Source organism: Ambystoma mexicanum, chromosome 14 (genome assembly GCF_040938575.1).
Source record: "Ambystoma mexicanum isolate Mex_15411 chromosome 14, UKY_AmexF1_1, whole genome shotgun sequence".
Taxonomy (NCBI): domain Eukaryota; kingdom Metazoa; phylum Chordata; class Amphibia; order Caudata; family Ambystomatidae; genus Ambystoma; species Ambystoma mexicanum.
In genome coordinates this window covers 280,467,082-280,486,586 of record NC_090940.1, presented here as the reverse complement: position 1 = coordinate 280,486,586, position 19,505 = coordinate 280,467,082, and the positions used below count along the sequence as shown (strand labels likewise).

Sequence of the window (19,505 nt, the reverse complement as noted above, 5' to 3'; positions counted from 1 at the left end):
GCAGCTCACGCGATTGTGCTCAGGAGCTCCTGCTCCGGCATGAAGGAGGGATGGTGGATAGTTAAGTAGCCCTTCAATGTTATTCCCTCCATATATGGCTAGGTATCTTTTAATGGCCCCCCATTTCTTCAAGACTTTTTCCGCTAATATGTTCCCCAGAAGCCATTTGAATTAGCCGATATATATATAGCCCAAATATGTATTTCTCCACTACCTCAATGTCGAGTGTCTGCGAATTTCCATACTAAAAGGCAATTTCCTCCTCATTCTTCTTCCCAGTACCATTACTTTGGTCTTGCCGGCATTAATGGCGAGGTGGCAGTAGCATAACTCTGAAGGGCAATTATGAGTCGTTGGAGCCCAATTCGCGAGGACTGTATTGTGCGCATACATTAGCCACGGAGCCGGCATGGTTCCAATTCTGGGTGGGAAATTACGAAATCGCTCTAAGGGCTTCATCTAGATCGGAGACGTAGATAGTGTATAATAATGGTGCTAGACCCCAGCCTTGTTTAAGCCCAATGTTTACTTTTAATTCGGCTGAGGTATCCCCCTCATGATTTAACCGAATACACACTCTAATGGCATGGTATAGTGTCATGATAAACCATAACAAAGATGGATCAAGGCCCCATTTTCTGAGTTTTTCCCAGAGCAAGAGCTGAGAAATCGTGTCAAAGGCTCTACAGAAATCCACCATAGCACAGAAGAATTACTCTTTGTCAAGGTCATTTCTGATGCAAAGTATTCCAGAACGCACGCACGCACTTAGTACTGTGCTATGGGATTTCAAATATCCTGTCTGAAATTGGTTTATTTGGTTATTTGTATCATCCCAAGACTGTAGTCTCCTTAATAATAGTGAGGCGAATATCTTGGACAGGAATCTAGCATTGCTAGCAACCTGAAATTCGAGGGTTCAAGCCGATCACCTTTTTTGTGGGTAGGTATCAATACAAACTTTGTCCAGCTTTTGGGTAGGGTGCATATGCATATAATTTCTCCGAAACCTCATTTCAAGCCCTGGGCCCAATAAGCATTGGGAACGCTGTCACGACCCGGTGCTCTGGACGATTGCATATTCTTAGGGGCCAGCTTTATTTCAACGGTATCAAATTTCAGTGTACGATACACTGGTTTGATCAACGGCTCTACCTGCAAACTATCATTATAAAAGAGGGATCTGATATATGTTAGCCATGTCGTTTCAGCAATGGTATTTAGTTCTTCCATCCCCCGATGAGCCATACCTCTGCGGTAATGCACCCAAAATTTACCACAATCATTAGCATGCAGTAATTTACACATGTTTTTCCAATTTGCAACATGCATGCTAGTCTTATGCTGGCGGATCCAATTTTTGTATTTGGTCGTAAGCAGAGTCTGTTCAATATTCAACAGATTTGAGTTTCTCTTTTTAGTGGCCCGATCAACATGTAATTGTTTTTTCTTATCATAAATGGCCACATCAAAAGGGCCTCTTGTAGGGTGATTCCTAGGCATCGTCCTACACTGCGAGTTCTGAGGCCGGCACAAGTGTCATGACTCTGTTCATGTTCAAATCATGGTAGGCCAGTAAATATACCACCCATTCGTAGCCAAATAATACATGCAACTCCAATCTGTCCATGTCTGCATTGGACCATAAGAGTCTATTACCTTGGCGGTAAACGCAAATACCTCGGCATACTAAATTTTTCCTAGGGTTACCAATTTCCAGGTTGCAAAACCAGCTCAATAAACTATGGTCACTTGGTGTATTGGAGACATAAGAGACTGACTGTCAGAGGGCATAACTCACATACACATAATCCAAGCAAGATGAAGTTTTCCAGTTTGACCAGGTAGAGATAAGGGTGCACCACCTCTCCCTTCGGTGTTTAAACAGGTTAAACCATGTGCATCTAAGCAGCTACCACAGCCCGCCGTTTTGTGGATTTTAGTTTTGTTTTGCCTAGTTATATGTACCTCATGGGCAACCTGTTCCTCGTGATGTATTTCGCAATCAATACTTCATTTAGATCCCCAGCCTAACTACATAGCCATCAGGGTATAGTTTGAAACCAGTGATGCAAGATGGTGTCTATTTTCCTCCTCAGTGTCTGTGTTTTCGTTCCCCGGGTGATCGCATACGTTAATGAGTATTCTTATACTCTCACATACAGTGTTACGTATATTGATTGGCTGTATGTAGCTAGAAGCGATACCTGTAAGGAAAGGAGTCAAAATAAACACTGATCTGGCTCCAATTGATAAACCTCCCTTTGGCCGCCCCCTCAATCCATTAGTAGCAGTCATACACAGTACATTGTAACCGTCAATAGCAAAACCATGAAGTAGCCAGGTCTCTGGTAACAAAAGAAAGTCGCTTGACAATAGCAATGAGAGCCCGGCCGGATTAGAAAGAAAGAAAAAAAAGGTGCAGTACTTTGCTGTGACCGGTTACTAAGGTTACCTCACAATGTTTCAGGAATCCATTTATCTATGACTCTGCAAGTGGTCATCTTGGGCCTGGTCATCGACATTGTAGCCAGTAAGCTCGACCTTTCATTTGGTAGATTAGACTTGTTTGTTCAGTTGGTTACCAACATGTTGGGTCAATCTTACCTCCTCATTACCTACATACGTAGCCTGTTTCCTGCAAAAAGTGATCTGGAATCCCATTGTTAGAAGGGCTGTGAGAGATGGGTACTCAATAGGGTTGTCACCGCTGACGAAACAAATTCAATGATAGCCCAATTTGTTGGGCTATCAATTTTAGGGAGTTCCAGGTGCACAGTCTCCTTTCTTTGCATGTTTCTAAGTTCCGGAATGGTATGAACTAAATTCATGACAAAGCCACAGTTCATAAAAGGGCTCTGTGCACTAGAATTCAGTTCTTCCATTTGTATCCATTTCCCTAGTGGGAGAGTTGCATGAGCATTACAATTCAATTTAGATTTATCCTCTTGAACTCCCATCTGTGTGTTGCTATCCCAATCGGTTATGAAAAGGGATAGTTCACTCAAATTTTATTGGCTAAAAAGATGGCCCATAATCATAAATATATATTAAAAATATTTTTCAACAAATTTCCCATGTTTAGTTTTGAGCAAATGAGGCTCAAACTCCACCATTTCAAGCACTAGGAGGTATCCATTTTGTGAAATGGATGAGCCTCCTGTGCTTCCGTTAAGCTCTAATGAAGCAATAGCCAGCCAGCTGTAATAAACAAAAGCTACCAGTGGGTAGCTTTTGCTTCATTATTGCTGGAGAGCAGAGAATGCAGGCAGGATGGCTGCATGCAGGTAAGTGCTTATTTTCTTTTTTCTTAACAAATCACTGCAATTATAAATACAACCGGGTTGTATTTATGATTGCAGTGGTTTGCTTTCTAAGTTTCCTTGGCTCCTCCGGCCCGGGGGAGCCCAGGAAACTAAAAACCACAGCAATTATAAATACAACCGCGTTGTATTTATGACTGTGGCGGCTTTCGCTTCGAGGTCTCCCGGGCGCCCAGGAGTCTCAAAGCTGAAGCCACCGCAATCATAAACACAACGTTGTTGTATTTAAGATTTCCGTGGTTTTCTACATTGTATTTATAATTGCTGCGCCTTTGCTTGAAGGGAAGTCCAGGCAATTATTAATACTTCGCCAGCATCCGGCAGAGTTTTCATAATTGCTGTGACTTTCTTTTCTAGTTTCCTGCACGGGAATCTAGAAATGAAAGTGGCAGCAATTATGAAAACTCGGCCGGCAGCTGGCGAAGTATTTATAATTGCTCCGCCTTTCATTTTACGTTTTATGTGCTTCGGGAGCACCGAAAACATAAAACGAAAGTGAAAACAGCCTCCTCTCCATGTTCATCGCTACTCCGCCTGCAGTAAGCAAAAGCTCCCAGTAGGGGGCTTTTGCTGCTCGATTAGTGCAGCCAGAGCAGAGCTTGACATGAACAGAGGAGGCTGCTTGAAATCACAAAATGGATGCTCCCATGTTAACACTTAGAGCCTAGTTTGCTCAAAAGTTTACATAGGAAGTTTCTTTAAAAAGATGTGCAATAATGTTTTTGATTATTGCCCATCTTTTAATACAAACATTTTGAGAGCACTATTCCTTTAAGTTCCCATGGGTAGGATGCCTGTTGGGGTTACACCGGTGTTAGAAACCGGGCCATGAGAAATTGTAACATATTTTGCAGACCCGTTGGAGCTGGCTGAATGGGTTTCCAATATTCCATTATAGTTGTTTTTGCAGGGCCATTCATGTCCATTCATGTCCAGCCATCTATCAAGAGGGCCACCCAGGCTCACTTCTCTCAGCGATCCATCTTCTTGTGTGCAGCTGATCTTTCGCACACTCACTCACTCTCTTCCTGGGCTCCACGAATCACAATTTGAACAGACTTCAGGTCTTACAGAATAATGCCCTTAGATGTGCCCTTAACCTTCCTCGCAAGGCCCACAACTCTACCATCAGCAAGGAAGTCCACTGGCTCCCCATCCGAGATAGAATTAAACTAACATTGCTCGTCATTGCATACAAATGCCTCTCACCGACTGCCCCATGTTACCCATCTGACACATTTTCCAGACACAGTTCTTCCAGACCCACTAGAACACCTTACATGTACCAACTGAACATTCCCAAATTCAATCTGAAAACAGCAGGTGGATCCAGTTTCCCTGTGCTAGCAGTGAAATGCTGCAACGCACTCCCCATGATAATCAAGGTCGAAGAATCATTCTGGGCATTCAGAGCCAAGGTGAAAACATGGCTCTCTTTGCAGTAAGAATTCAACTCATACATACATGTAATGTACTGCATTCTGCAACCCTGTCACGGACCACATTGTAACCTGGTCCTCTTGCTACCTACTGTATTTCGCATGTGCAACCTCTCTGTAACTCTTGTTGTTCATCATGTCTATGCGCCCAGTTACCCCAGGGTTTGGCTGCGCTATACAAATAAACTAACTAAACTAAACTGCTTTAGTTAATACTGTGGAGAGGTTTTTTGGCAGGCCATGTACTTGCAGCCATCTACAAAGGGGACCATGTGATTGATCAACTCTTTGGAGGTCTACTTCGTGAACAGAAGGGGAAACTGAGTTTTTACTGTACTCTGGGCATTGTTCATTAAGGCACTTAATAATGTGGGGTTACCAATGTGGGCAACTTCTGATTGAATAGTAGAAGCAACTTCAAGTGTCTTATTTGGAGCCAACTTTACTTTGGTAGATGATGGGAGTGATTTCTTTGTGTTAGGGCACAGCTTCTTTTTGGCGAGCATTCTCCGTTTTAGTCTGCTCTTTTGTCTTCTAATTATTTGCTCTGGCAGATTCGTATTGTCATTATGCGTCGTCTTTGAGACATGTTATTAGCAATGGCAAATGATACGTTTTGTGAGGCAGTTGAGCTAATTTCACCAAAGGTCACCAAATTAGTAATCTCTGTTTGAATGCATGGGCTGTGATACGAGATCGATAATGGGCTGCGATACGAGATCAATCGTAGATGGCATATTGGATAAAGCCGGGTTCACCTCAGCATTAGGCACCTTGACTGTAGCTTCTATTTCAGGTCTCGTTAATGGACTCTACTGACCCTCATATGAGCGCGACCGCATCCTCCTCATGTTATGTTTGAGTTCCAGCTGCTCTGTTGCCATGTTGGTACACAGTACGAAGAGCGCCTCCAAAGAGGAGAATACAGAGTTCAATGTGGGCCTAGGAAGGGGATTTACCTCCTTCATAGTGCTCTGTGGCATAGAGAAGCCAGATTAAGTGGTTTAGCTATCCGTGTCTTGTTTTGACTCTTCGCTAAACAGCGACCCATTTCGAACTTGAATAGGATAAAATTTGGTCCGGTGTATTACAGTTGAGAATCTGCAGTGTCATTTAGGAGTGTTGAAGAATTAGCAATGTTCCTTCCTTGTCCCAGTGAGTTATTTCTAAAGTCCATGCATAAGTTCAGTAAAGAGTGATTATTATCAATACTGGGCGATAGTGCCTGGTCTTCCTCGGCTGATCGGGTAGTCGTTGGTTTCACACCTGGTGTTAAAATGGGCTGTATAAATATACCTGTATTTAGATCAGAGGAGTTCACTGGGGTTTCAGAGTGGGGTGGTCCATTTGCTAATTCTTTTACATCATCTTGGGTTATAATAGTTAATTCGGCCTCAGGGGTGGGGGGGCTGCAGCCACGTTTCCCCACACATGTTCTCGCACTGCGCAATATGGGTTTCATAACAGCGGGGAGTTGTCCCCCTCTTGTAAGCCATTACATCTTTTCAGCGTTTTTACTCGCCGCGACATGTGAGATTATCTGAAATGGGAAGGCTGAAGGCAATTAGGCTTGCAGTCGCGTCCCTTATTTGCCAAAGATGATATATGCATGGACACAGATCGAGTTCAGTTTCAGACGTCCTCTTCTCCCGTTAAGGAGGGGGTTCAAAGTCTCGAGGGCCAGCAGTCACCTCCGTATATGGGTGCATCGTGGTGGCTAGCAGCAGACAGGGGCTTTTCGTCGCTAGTAGCAATGTTCCACACTTCTGTCAAGTAAGCAGGCGCCAACAGCGGTCTGTTGCTAAGCACCTTGCTCCTTGCCAAAGAAAGGGGGGGGGGAGAGCGGAAGAAGGGTGCACCCACAGTCACTCTTGTACACTTTAATTCATGTTTTCAGCCCCAGGAGCCTTCAAGGCCTTCAATCAGTATAAATACCGGGGAACAGTAGCGAGTAGGTGAAAACAATCCTGCTGTTTGTTTAAAAAAGAGAACGAAGGGAATGAGCCTAATGCAGTGGGCACAAAAGAGCTTAAGACAACATTAAGCCCTAAAACAAAGTACCTTCCATTTAATTTGCTTCCTGCGCGGACTGTGCAAGCTGTAGCTCAACTCACCGGCCGCTCTGCGGGAGAAAGGCATTAAATAGTGCTGCTCCTTCTTCAATGGTAGGTAGGGTAGAAAGAATCTCTGCTCTGTGCAGACTGTAGCTCAACTCACCGACCACTCACATTCATCAACCATCAACTCCTTTTCTCTGAGTCGCCTCCACATTCCTATCCACCATCCTTCCTCCTGCTGGTCTCTTGGCCTGCCACCTTCCCCTCCACCTGAACAACTCAAAGATTCCTGCTTCCAATTGCCCCATTTATCCTATTACATCATCCGCCCCCCTCACCCCATTGGACTAATGACCCAGTCTTCCCTGCTTGGGAGGTGCTCCAACCATCAGATGTTTCAAATAGCGGGTTAAACCCTACCCATTTTCTCTGCATGAGGTTGCTGGGCTGCAGCAATGTCTGCCGCGCTGCACAATGTCCAAGTACGTGTTTGGGGTCTTGGCGTGGCTTTCCAAAAGTTAAGTACAGCCTCATTTTGATGGCCGTTGTTCTAATGTCAGTCCATGATGTTTAAGGCTGCCTGCAGTGGCTTCACTGTTTATTTTTTTTAATTTGCATAGCGCGCAAGCAGCCCAGGGGCATTGAGGCGCTGTTACTTGCATGAGCTTAGTTACAGACTCGCATCAGGGATCGGTGTGATGAATGTAAGATTGCCACATAAGCTCTCTGTTGCTTTGCCTGCTATCCCTCTTCACTCATCCGTCTGGAGTTGCAATGAAAGCGGTGTGAGGGGTTGATGCGTTGGGCTTGTTGAGCTGGAAAAACAGAGAAAGCTTGGTGTGAGAAACCAGAAGGTGTCTCACCCGCTAGTCCCCCAGGGATTAGTCATCCAGGAGGCCAGGCACACGCCCATCGCTTTTGGATCCAGTTCCTGGTAGTAGACCAGTGCGGAAGGATCACCTGGATGAGGGGTCTTCGGGAAATGAGAGTTGGATGCTGGATGGCGAGATGCAGTATCCCCTTCCCTGTAACACCTTTTCCCCAAGATACCTAGGAACTCAACACCGCCTCTCCCTTTCCTGACACAAACAAACACTTTCTCACGGACAGCTCACTGTGAGAGAAAACTGACTAACACCAGAGATGTATACCCAACATGTCCCAAAACAAGGGTCAGGCAATTACTGATAATTACACAAACCCGACTTCACTCACACTTTCCCACACTAATAAAAGGCGGAGCACGAAAACACAATCTGGGCAAGGCAAAACACACAAGGAAGCAGCAGTTACAAGATGGCAGTTTAATACGAGGATAAAGACAGCACAGCCAGAGAAAGTACCCTTGACCTTTTCGGAGAAGAACCGCTACTTTCACGAGCCCTCGAGAAAAAGAAACATAAAACCGGGAACTAATGCTGAAAAAAGGTGCATTGTATGTCGAAGGTACCCGGGGTCCTCCTGCATTGCAGAGGAGCAATTGACGCTGTGGTACGGTCTATGGCTCCTACAACAAAGTGTGCCAGCAAAGTCAGCACAGCCACTGAGTCAGAGAGACTGATGGCAGACCGGTCTGTGTTAGTTTCAAGCAGCAACATTGTATGAAGAAATCTGCAAACAAAGTTTGAGGCGTATGTGATGAGAGACTAATATAATTGAACATCCAAGGAGTGACTGAACTTTTGAAGCCAAAATAGATATACACAAGGTGGTCGAGCACACCTGGTTGCCCATTCGAAGGGCTCTGTCAGGTATCCAACTGAGGGTGTAAAATTGTGAACTGTGAAATAGAAGTGGTCCTGCAACGTGTCAAGCTAAACCCTGTGTTCATTCTAAAGTATTCGATAGCGAATACAAACTGCAATTGGTCCGAGCCCGGCTGAGGGGGACTAATTTTGTACAAGGGATCTGAGCCCAACTGAGGGGGATCCAGGGTGAAGACTGAATTACCCAACTTGAGGGACTTTGTTTTGGTACATCAGACCCTCTGTATCAAGAGACTTTGATAACGTAAGAGACTTGGGCACAGAAGGCCCTGTTGGTATTGGAATTGTGTCCTTGTGCCGAAGAAGCCAGAGAGTGTGCTATGCTCAAGTGAACCGCCTTGTCCAGTGCTGAAAAAGTGGGGAAGAGAGGCCAAAGGCCTAAACATCCTGACATCATTTTGTGAACACTTCTTTCTTTTTCATGAACATTATCCCATGCTATTTTGTACCTGGCGGTAAGAATTGGCGATACGTTTTTTAATATAGGCCCATTTTGACGAGACTCACACAGTAGGACTGCATTATTATTATTTGATGGTCGTAGCTTGCTCCCATCTGTAAATTTAGGTTTAGATAGGCGTTCACCACACCTTTGCGAAAGTTCAATAAATACCCTTGAACTGTGATCACTTTTATCTGTCTTACTTTGATACAATGCCTTCCTTACATTTGCCAGCACGGATAGCAAGAGGTATGCAGAAGATGCAAGAGGGTACTGTCCATATACAAAGTGGCACATGGGGAGGGGACAGGAACTGGAGCCTTCTCAACTGCCACCGTCCCTCTCTGGGGTAGATTAGCTGTAGCTTCCACAATGGTAGGTCTCCCAATCAAGGCTGCGAGGGGTTCCTATCCCCTCGTCGCAAGGGCAGGTTATTGACCTTGCAAACCCCAGACTAAGGAGCACAGTTCTTTATATAAAATTAAGGTTTAGAGATACACACATTGTACTCTGGTAATACTATAATGACAAATCTATGCAATGCTATGTGGTACTACCTTAGACTTTAGAGTCCTTTACAATGCATCAACTGCTATTCTAATAGAGCATACAAATCACTCAGTAAGGTGCATCAGCATAGACAATAAGGAAGGAAGGCAAGTTTAAGGTTAAATATTGGTAGAATGCTTTCTTTGGATATAGATGCACAATTCTGAATGAGGATTCCCCCCACCTGGGCAACGTGTAATAAAAGAATTAACAAGCGCAGTCCATAAATGCTAAATAAGTCTTGCTTCTTGGTTAAATGTTCAACCACCCCAATGTACCAGAAGTGGAAGAGTTTCTTCTTCCAAGAAGGAGCAACTGGGCTTCGAGAGCTTCGAGGAAAGGTAGAACACTTTCAGTGATACCGCAGCTTCGACCTTCACGGTGCTCTTCGGCGATCGATCGATGGTGGAAGTCCTGGGAAGATGAGGTGTGCGGTAAACCTTGATGCGAAATGTTCAATGCCGCAAATAAGACTCCGTGGACTTGGAAAAAGCCTTCGGCTGTGATGGATGTAGGCCCGGCAGCAAGTGTCGGCTTTGGCGGTCCTCTGGCCCGTCGGTGCTGCAGCACATACCTCTAGACAGCTTCGTCCATCAGTACTTGATAACTGGCTGGAGATCTTTACTCCGTCAGTGTCCTCGGGACGTCTTTGACAGCTTCTGGTGGCGGGAAACCCACCGGCGGACTTTCCTCGACGACCTTGGCTTTCTCCGGCAGGATAAAGTGGTTGGCGGTGATGGCAAGGGAGCCCTCTTTCAAATGTTCTTAGGCAAGATGGAGCTTTCTCCGCTGCAGGAGTCAAGCAGCACGGCGTCAAGGGCGACACAATGTGGCTTGGCTTCCAGCGGTCACGGAAATCTTCCGACCCCGATCAACGCCAGTGGACTTAGATGACCCTCGATGTCCAGGTGCTCACTTCAGGATTCTCGGCGAACCCCTTCTCTGGACGTCAGACTCGCAGAACTAGCTTCCAGGGTGCTTCGATGAAGAGCAACAGTTTTTGCACGATGATCCCTCGTAGCTCGGGGCGAGGTCTCCTAGCCAGGTCCTCTCTTGGATCAGTCCTCGACAGACTCAACAGCTCTTGAATTTCATCAAAGAAAATGCAGCAGCAATCTTCTCCTCCAGCTGGGCGTCGTAAAGCAGCATCAAATTTCAACTGCAGCTTCTGAACAAATTGGTAAGTGAGAGGTCCCCAGATACACACATCTGTCCCTCATTCACTCTGGCCGAGCGAGGCTCAAGTCAGCCAATCACACAGAAGGGCATTCATGCAGGCAGCCAGCCAATCAGGCTCACAGGCATTCAGGCCATTCACTTCCAACAAGACACCCATAACAAGGTATGTGGATTGGGGCAAGCTCCCAGCCTTTCAGCACACTACAGTGCATTAATGTCAGTTTCAGGTAGGGCTGTCTCGTTGTGTTACACAAAGAGAAACCAGACACCCATAACATTGAATGCATATTGGTCACCCACTCCATTCACACATGTCACACCCCAAGGGCGTACCCACAACATAGTCACTGGAAGGCCCCAGCCAGTCTGGCCTGGATTTCCCCCACAATACCATATATGGTTCTTCCGTCAGGACAAGGGACAGAGTCAGGACTTCCCAGAACTTTAAGAAAACAGTAACAGGCAATAGAAACCAAGAGGTCCCAGGGGCCATCTTGCCTTCCATCAGGAATCCACTGATTCCTATGCCAGGGCCTGGGTATCCCACAATGGAGGATACTCAAGAGCTCATGTCACATCGGCATGATGCTGCCACCAGCCCATACCTTGCTCTGTGGACAACACACAGGTGCCCGAAAACATACACTAGGGGAACAGGGGTGCCATATGGGCATCCCAAGGGTCTTGGTTCACCACACCCAAAAAGAGGAAGAGCCTCAACTGGATTCCTGGGCAGAAAGTAACACAGAACGCACATAAGGCAGTACAGGACAAGGACCAGGAGGCCCTGTCCCTCCAATGCATTTGCAGCATCACATCTTGCATGGTCCCTCTCCCCATAATCCATGTTGACAAGCAGCAACATGTGTGATGCAACACCAACCCCTCAGCCACCACACTGACTATTGCCATAGTATTCCCCTTCTGACTTGCGCCCCATGGACACAAATCAGAGATTCCTTGCATTCTTCCAGAGGATTTCTGCTTATGTGCAGAGAAAACCAGTCCTCTGCTTTCTCTACACTCATTGACATTCGTATCCTCCTCTAACAACCCCCACCCAAAAACTGCATGCAAGGCCAACAGAGTGGCACAAGTGGTTCTACTGAAACAAGTCTGCTGTGCGGCAGAATAGCAGGAACTATCAAGCCGGGCCAGCCTCAAATTTGAGGTCGCCACTCAGAACTGGCGAATGAGAACGGAATCTTGCCAAGTAGGAAATGGTTTTCTGTCCATGTTGCAAACAGCGGGGCTAACATTTTACGTCTATCTATTAGTTAGCAACTTCTAAGATTTACCCTTGCTATCCATCATGCTGGGCTGGCAGTGGTGGCTTCCTCCTCATGCCCACAATACATATCCATTGACATTAGATCACAACATTGCCGGACCAACACACATGAAAATAAACCTAAATGCTTTGTATTTCGCCTGCATCTGCCTTTCGTAGAATGCAATCCTCAACGGGCTTAAAACCTTCTAGAAGCTTTGCAACCCTTTTACATAAAAGAAAATAGGAAACATGATAAATATTTGCATAGGGAGTAATTGTTGTAGCTACAGGAAAAATAGCATCCAACCTTGAACATGGACACGAGAATTGGTACAAATTACACAACCACAACAGTGGTGACGTGCACAGTATAAATACCTTTAACATTAACAAATTAAAAGATTTTGAAGTCATACCTTACTGAGACAGACATCCACTGCAGGTTCCTTCAGTCGCACGGTTGCTTTACCCTCCTCCACAAACTTCATAAAGAACTGTTCTATGTTCTCCTGCAACTTTTGAAAAAAAAAAAAATGGCTCAAACACATATTACAAGATCTGTGCTCACCAAACCCCAATATATGTGATAAACCGAACAAATCAGAGCTTTTAATAGGAACACGCCACAGTAACCCAAACTAAAAACCTCAGATCACATAAACCAAAGAAGAGTTGGACTGGTCGCCAGATCCTGCAGCCACACAGATCCCAAAGATACTCCGCCAAGGACATGTTTACTCAGATGAGCTACTCAACAATACTGTGTTTGCTCAGTACACACGTTGTGGGTATTCAGAGTAAGTAAACCTTGATTTGCTTTCCGTTCAAAAGGATTATGAGCAGATGCTAAACAAATGATTGAGGAACATTGCAGAGATAGAATTATATTTGAGTGATGGTATTACAGAATGGCAGCGATGTTGCACTTTGCAGGAAGGGGTAGCGTAGTAAAAAGGAATGAAAAATTCAATGAAGCAGCAAACAAGAATGGCAGCATGGATGAGCGGAGAAGAGAAGAAGTCCCAACTTAGGGATCGAATGGAAGAGAACAGCGAGGTGCCTGGCAAATGCCTAATACTACAAAACACAAAAATGTTGGCTTTGCCAATGTTTGTTGTTGACAGGACTTCAGTGAAGGACATGCAGAGTATTTACAGATCTAGTGGCTGCTAATTTCACTGTGCATTGCCTGCACAAATTGGGAGTTCTCAAAGCATGCCATCATTTGTACATCATAAAACTGGTGTCCAAACAGGACGAAATCAGTCTTTGACTGACAAGCGTCTTTGAGAGACTGTTGCATTAGGCTGACAGAATCAAATTTAAAGTTGATGACTTGTTGATGACTTATTGCTGAGACATTCCATCCAGGTCCAAATCGCCGACATCAAACCCAACAGTGTCTGCCATCTGTTCTTCCTGCTCAGCATGGTATATTTCACATAGCCAAACATCTACAGACTCTGTGTACCCCTCCTTATATGCCATTCCTCTGTACTCCAAAGCAATAGTTTCAGCTTATATGTGTCTCAAACGACCACTTATAGCCCCAACTAACTACGTATATTTCTCTACTTTACTAATGAATTACCAAATCTAATAAAAATAAATAAATAAAAATCACAGTAAAATGTCAGGGAGCAGAGAAAGCTACTCTTACCAGCTGCACTGGCGTGATCCAGTACCACTGACAAGTACAATGGCAAATCCAAATAGGGTGTAGAAGGCCCAGATAAATGTGAACCCACAGGCCTCACAGAGAAATGTGTGGCCACAATTGGAAAAGTGGAGATCAAAATAGAAATGATGCCTGCTCATTGTTTTATGCCTCAACCCTAGCAGTTGTTGCCCGGCTCTTCCACTTTCAGCATCATGTTGGTCAGTCGTCTGTATGTGGTGCTCCACGCAGGTGAATCCCATCACTGTCCAATTCAGAACCTGTGTGAGCATCCAAGAGCATCCTCGCTTATATACCTACGTGCCACGAAAAGCAGGACTGGCTGGCCCAGACTCGTGGGGTAGGTGTGGGCTCATTCCAGACGTGCTCGCTTGCTAAAGCTATGTGTTAAGTTAGATTCTTGTGTTGATGTTTCTGGTTTTCTTTTGTCAGAGTTCCAGAACAAACTTTAGTTCTGGAACCACATATTACTGTTGGTACGTATTGGGTGCAGTGCCTATTGTCTGCTCCTTTATACTGAATAAAGTACCTCTTAATGACTCATCTGACGTCAGAGTACATTCAACACTGGCGACAAAGGGTTCTGAAGCAGAAAGGAGTGCCGGCGACGGAAGTCGGCAGAGATTCGTCGCCGGCACTCCTTTCTGCATGAGCGGAGAGGAGAAGAGGCAGCACAGGTGAGAGAAAGAGGGCAAAAGGCACCGCGGTCCCTGGCGCACAGGTCAGAAAGGGAGCGCTGTGCAGTGGAGGGATGGGGAGTAACTAACGGCCCAGTTTGGGGTTTGCTCGCGGACACCCATGAGTCACAGTGCGAGTACCCGTACAGACGGTGTGACATCCGTGAGCACTCTAAGCTGATAATCCCCTTCGGAGGTGGTGAACTAGCAACGCAAAGCATCGGAGAAAGCAGCTCCCACGCTTGAAGCCTCAACCCTATTGTGATGCATGTTGCTAGGCAGCGCAGCAATCCTGACAAGCTGCATTGAGGAACTTAAATTGCCAGATACAATTGGAAGGGTTGTGGCAGTATTGTGACAACACACAAAGGAGCTTCAGCCCACAATACAATAGAATTGTGCAGAGAACACCTGCTCAGCTGGAAGGCCATCAGTATTCAGGAGTGAATTAACAGCGACGGTTAGATCTGTAGTCAAGACTTTTCAACCACACCAGTAAAGCAATTTAAGAGAACCAGGGCAACAGTTCATTCATAATTCCGCAGACATAAATCTCTCACAACAGAAGGAGGACAGTTGTCCAAGTTTAGAGGACAGCGGGAAAGTGTCAAACTCTAGTGGCATTTAAAACAAGAACAACGTGTCAATTTGGGAAATGGAGACTATGGCTGCTGCAATTCCACCACCCTCTCCTTTCCTGGCAGAGCCTGGAAGACCTACAGTCAGATGGGAGAGATGAAAGTGCATGTTCGAGAACTACTTAGCAGCCATAGGAGGCAAATCAGCTTAGCGCAGCGAGGAGGAAGGCACTGCTACTGCACAATCTGGGTCCTGAAGGACGATGTGTGTTTGGCGGACTGGTGGCTCGTCAAGAGGAAGGTGTAGGTGATGCCGATGAGTATATTCTGGCCGTCAAGCAAATTGAGGAGCATTTTGAACCTAGGAAAAATGTCACGTTTGAGACACATTTTTTCTGCGTACCCAGGACAGTTCAGAGTCTGTGGAATCCTATGTGGCCTCTTTGAGAACATTAAGCCACACATGCGAGTTTGGAGACCTGACTGACTCGTTAATTAGGGACCAGTTGGTAAGGTGTACCAACAGTTTAAGAGTTCAAGAAAAATTGCTTGGCAAGGATATAACATTAGAACAGGCTGTGGAGCTCACACGCAGCATTGAACAGACGTCACAATACATGAGGGAAGTGAAAGTGTATAAACAAGTGGCGCAAGGCGTTTGTGCAGTTGGCCCAAAGAAAAAGTCACCGGGCCCAGGGCCAAGAAAAGAATGGTGGAATCAGAAGTGTGCCAAGTGCTGCAGCATGAGACATACTGTAAATAGTGCAACCTGCCATGCCAGATTTGCAGAATGCTTCAAGTGCAGACGTAGAGGCCGTTTCGTAAACAAGTGCAAGGAGTCCTCTATAAATATGGTGGATCAGCGAGAACACAATGGCAATACCCCAAATCAACCACCCACAAGGGTATCCATTGTGGCCCCACCCATTCAAGAAGGAATACCACAACATGTTTGCGATTTCTGCTGTGTCAGGTGAAACAAGTGGTCTTGTAGACGATTTCATAGTAGATGGGTACAGTTTAAAGATTAAAGTTGACTCTGCGTCTCCATGGACCATAGTATCGGAGGAGACACTCAAGCACACGAATTCCAGGGCCATGTATCCTATAAAGGAAGGCAATGCACGGCTGACATTATGGTTGCCAAGAAGGGTGCTTCACTCTTAAGGTGGGAAGAGCAAAGGAAACTGGGGGTGAGAATCCAGGCAAGTGCAGTGAAACCGGTCACCATTGCGGAGGTGGATGACAAGTGGTCTAAGGAATTCCCGGAAGTGTTCACTGAGAATTTAGGAAAGCTAACAGACTTTGAACACAATATTAAATTGAAACCTAAAGCTCAACCAGTAGTGCACAGAGTAAGGCCGGTTCCACTGAAGATGAGACAGCAGCTTCATGAGGAGTTGGTTAATCTTGTCCAAAAAAAAGAGTTATTGAACGTATAGGAGGAACCGAGTGGCTATCCCCTGTGGTTCTGGTAGCTAAGAGTAACGGGAACTTGAGGCTGTGTGTAGACCTCAGGGAATTGAATAGAAACATATTGGTAGAGAGACATCCTTTGCCGATTATTGCAGAGACACTGGCCACGCTTGGAGAACCGGATTGGTTTTCAGTTACTGACCTTTCAGCAGCCTATCATCAGGTGCAATTATCTGAGAGAAGTGAACATGTTACGGCTTTCGTCACTCCTGGGGGAACATTTAAATACTTACGCATGCCATTTTGCTTGGCCTCAGCTGCATGTGTGTTCCAAAGGGTGATGGAGGAAGTGTCGAAAGGATTGAGAAATGTTGCTGTGTTCCAAGATGACATACTGGTGCATGCTGATAGTGAAAGGGAACAGGATGTGGTGTTGAGGTGTGTTCTGTAAAGGTTGAGGAAGGCTAGTCTCGCTGTACAGAGGAGCAAGTGCAGGATTGGTATGAAAGAAGTGGAGTATTTAGGGCACAACATTTCAGGACAAGGAGTTTCTCCCAAATGTAGTCTGGTAGAGAGCATACGCAAAACTCCTGCGCCAGTGGATAAAGAACAGTTAAGATCTTTCATGGGTATGACTAAGAACTACCATCAATTTGTCACCAAATTTGCCACTAGATCTAGTCCTCAAAAAAAGGATTTAATTTCAATTGGTCAGATGAGTGCCAAGTAGCTTTCAAGAAAATCAAGGAAGACATTGGGAATGCGCCGTCATTAGGTAGTTTTGTGTGTGGTAGAAAGTGTCATGATCTCTGCTTCCAAAAGGTCAGGGTTTTGCCAACTCCCTTGGAAGCAGATCCATAACCCAGGTTCCGAGGGCCAACCAGTCCCAATTGGGACCTTTTGGACCCAGTCCTGGCGCCAGTGGCACCAGGCTCATAAATATGCCCAGTCCCAGCGCTGGAAGCGCCGGGCTCATAATGCTTGGGTGGACTTACCTGCAGCAGACCATGCTGCTTACTTGCCTGCCAGCTGAGCCTCTGATCCTCTTCTGTTTGGAACTACTTTTCCTGTTGGGTGGGGCAGGAGCCACTCCCTAGATTCAGAACACTGGAACTCTTCTGGAAAGCAGGAACTCTTTTCTTACCTAGGCGTGGCTGTGGAAGGAGACACCTAAGCACTACAGGAGGCTATTTAAACCACACCCGGTGGATGAATCTTGCTTTGCGTTATTCTGCATCCTCTGCAGCAGAACGCTCATCGTGTCTTCTGCATCGGATCCTGGGCCTAAGGAAAAAGGCTTACCATCCTGAAACCAGTCTTCAGCAACACCTATAAAGACAAGAAAGAACAGGTTAGCATTCCGGCATCTGAAAGACAAAGGCTTACCTACTCTTCGTGCGCTCCGGAGGTCTTCACACTGCATTCCGGCATCTGAAAGACAAAACAAGGTGCGTTTAAAGACATTGGGGAACTTTGATACTCACGTGCCATTACTCCTTTCCACATCAACCCCAGTGGGTATTCCGGCACCCTGCAGCCGCTCCGAACTCGTACCTGCAAAATAAAAGACAGTTAGAGCGCATCGTGAAGCAGGCAACAAACGCTTACTTACGTGCTTCCAGGCGCTTCTATTCATCACACGGACTCCATCTTCAACTCACTTCAGCCCGTCATCCGCCATCGCCGGAACCTGCAAAACAAGAGACATCATTACTAAAGACTTTAAAGACAATAGAATTACTCGAAACTTACCGTTCGTGCAGTAAACGACGGACAGCAGTCCTCTGAAGTCAAGAGGCCTGCGCTACCGATCCAGTGAAGAAACTGATTACAGCACCCTGCCCCGAGGCAGATGGAGAGCTCGGCATTCACTTACCTAAGGTGAGAGCGTTAACCTTTGGGGGTCTACAGGAGAGCAAAAAAGGAAAGAGATAGGGACACCCCAATAACCCCAGTTCATTAATCCCATATTTTCTATCTGCAGACATCTTACTCTTGAAGTCAGGCATACAGTGCACAGAGGTCCAGCCCAAAGAGCCAACCGGGTGCTACACATCACCTTTGAAGATACGGTAGTCGCCCAGTCAAGACCGGCGCCTCTGCGAGAATCAGGTGAGCGTTACAGAAAGACTGTTCTATCCGTTGATGCAAGTTTATTAGGTTTGGGTGCCTGATTAATTCAGGGAAGGAGGAGCACATCATCGCTTTGGCCTCTAGGCCTTTAAGAGGTGCTGAGAAAAATTATTCCGTGATAGAAAGAGAAGCCCTGGCTGTATTCTGGACGATTTTACATTTTATGTTTTTCTTGTGGGGTCAAGAATTTCAGGTCAAAACAGATCACAAACCTCTTGTGCAGTTGAGTAGCAGTGGGTGGGCGAAGTACTCACCCAGAATCTCCAGGTGGATGATTGGTTTACAAGGGTACAATTTCAGGATGTGCTATGTACCAGGTAGAGAGAATTTTGTAGCCGAATGTCTCAGCTTCCGGTTGAGGTGGTGGGGGATTCTGTAGGAATGATCCGGGAGGAAGACATGATATGTGCCAATGATGTGAGTAGTGCTGTGAGCAAAGCAGAGTGGCTTGAAGCGGATGGAGAGGATGTGACAGTGTCTAAGGTGAAGGAATGGACCGTAGGAGGGTGGCCTGATTAAGAGGTTTTGGAAAGGAGTTTTTGAATAGGAGTTTTGATCGATTTTATTAAGTAAAACAGGAACCAAGTCGCTCTTAAAATGGTAGCAGGCTAAGGAGAGGTTCAAACGTTGTTCCCTTTTGGGAGTTAGGATCAGTTGGTTAACTTAGCCCATCAGGGTCACCCAGGCATGGGGGTCACAAAGAGATTATTGAGGCAATCGTTTTGGTGGCTGGGTATGGACAGTGATGTGAAAGGAAGGTTAGTTAATGCAGGGAGTGCGAGAGGAGTGACAAAGGAAAAGTTGTGAGAGATTCCGCTTTCACCCGTACAGGTTCCGAGTGAACCCTGGAGGAAGATTGCAGTGGATCTTATGGGTCCCATACAAGGGTTAGGTGATGGATTCAAGTTTGTTGTAGTGATGGTCGATTACCACTCTAAATGGTTAGAGTGTAGAGCTTTGAGGGAAGCCACTACATTTGAGATAGCGTTTTTTGG

At 45.8% G+C, this 19,505-nt stretch overlaps 1 protein-coding gene across 1 annotated transcript in view; it reads right to left on the bottom strand.

Moving 5' to 3' along the window:
• The window catches only part of LRR1 (leucine rich repeat protein 1), a 191,844-nt gene that overhangs the window by 150,767 nt on the left and 21,572 nt on the right, over positions 1-19,505 (bottom strand). Inside the window, exon 2 of the mRNA XM_069637395.1 lies at positions 12,445-12,543. Within this exon, the coding sequence (XP_069493496.1) occupies positions 12,445-12,543 (99 nt within the window). The remainder of the gene's footprint in view (positions 1-12,444; positions 12,544-19,505) is intronic.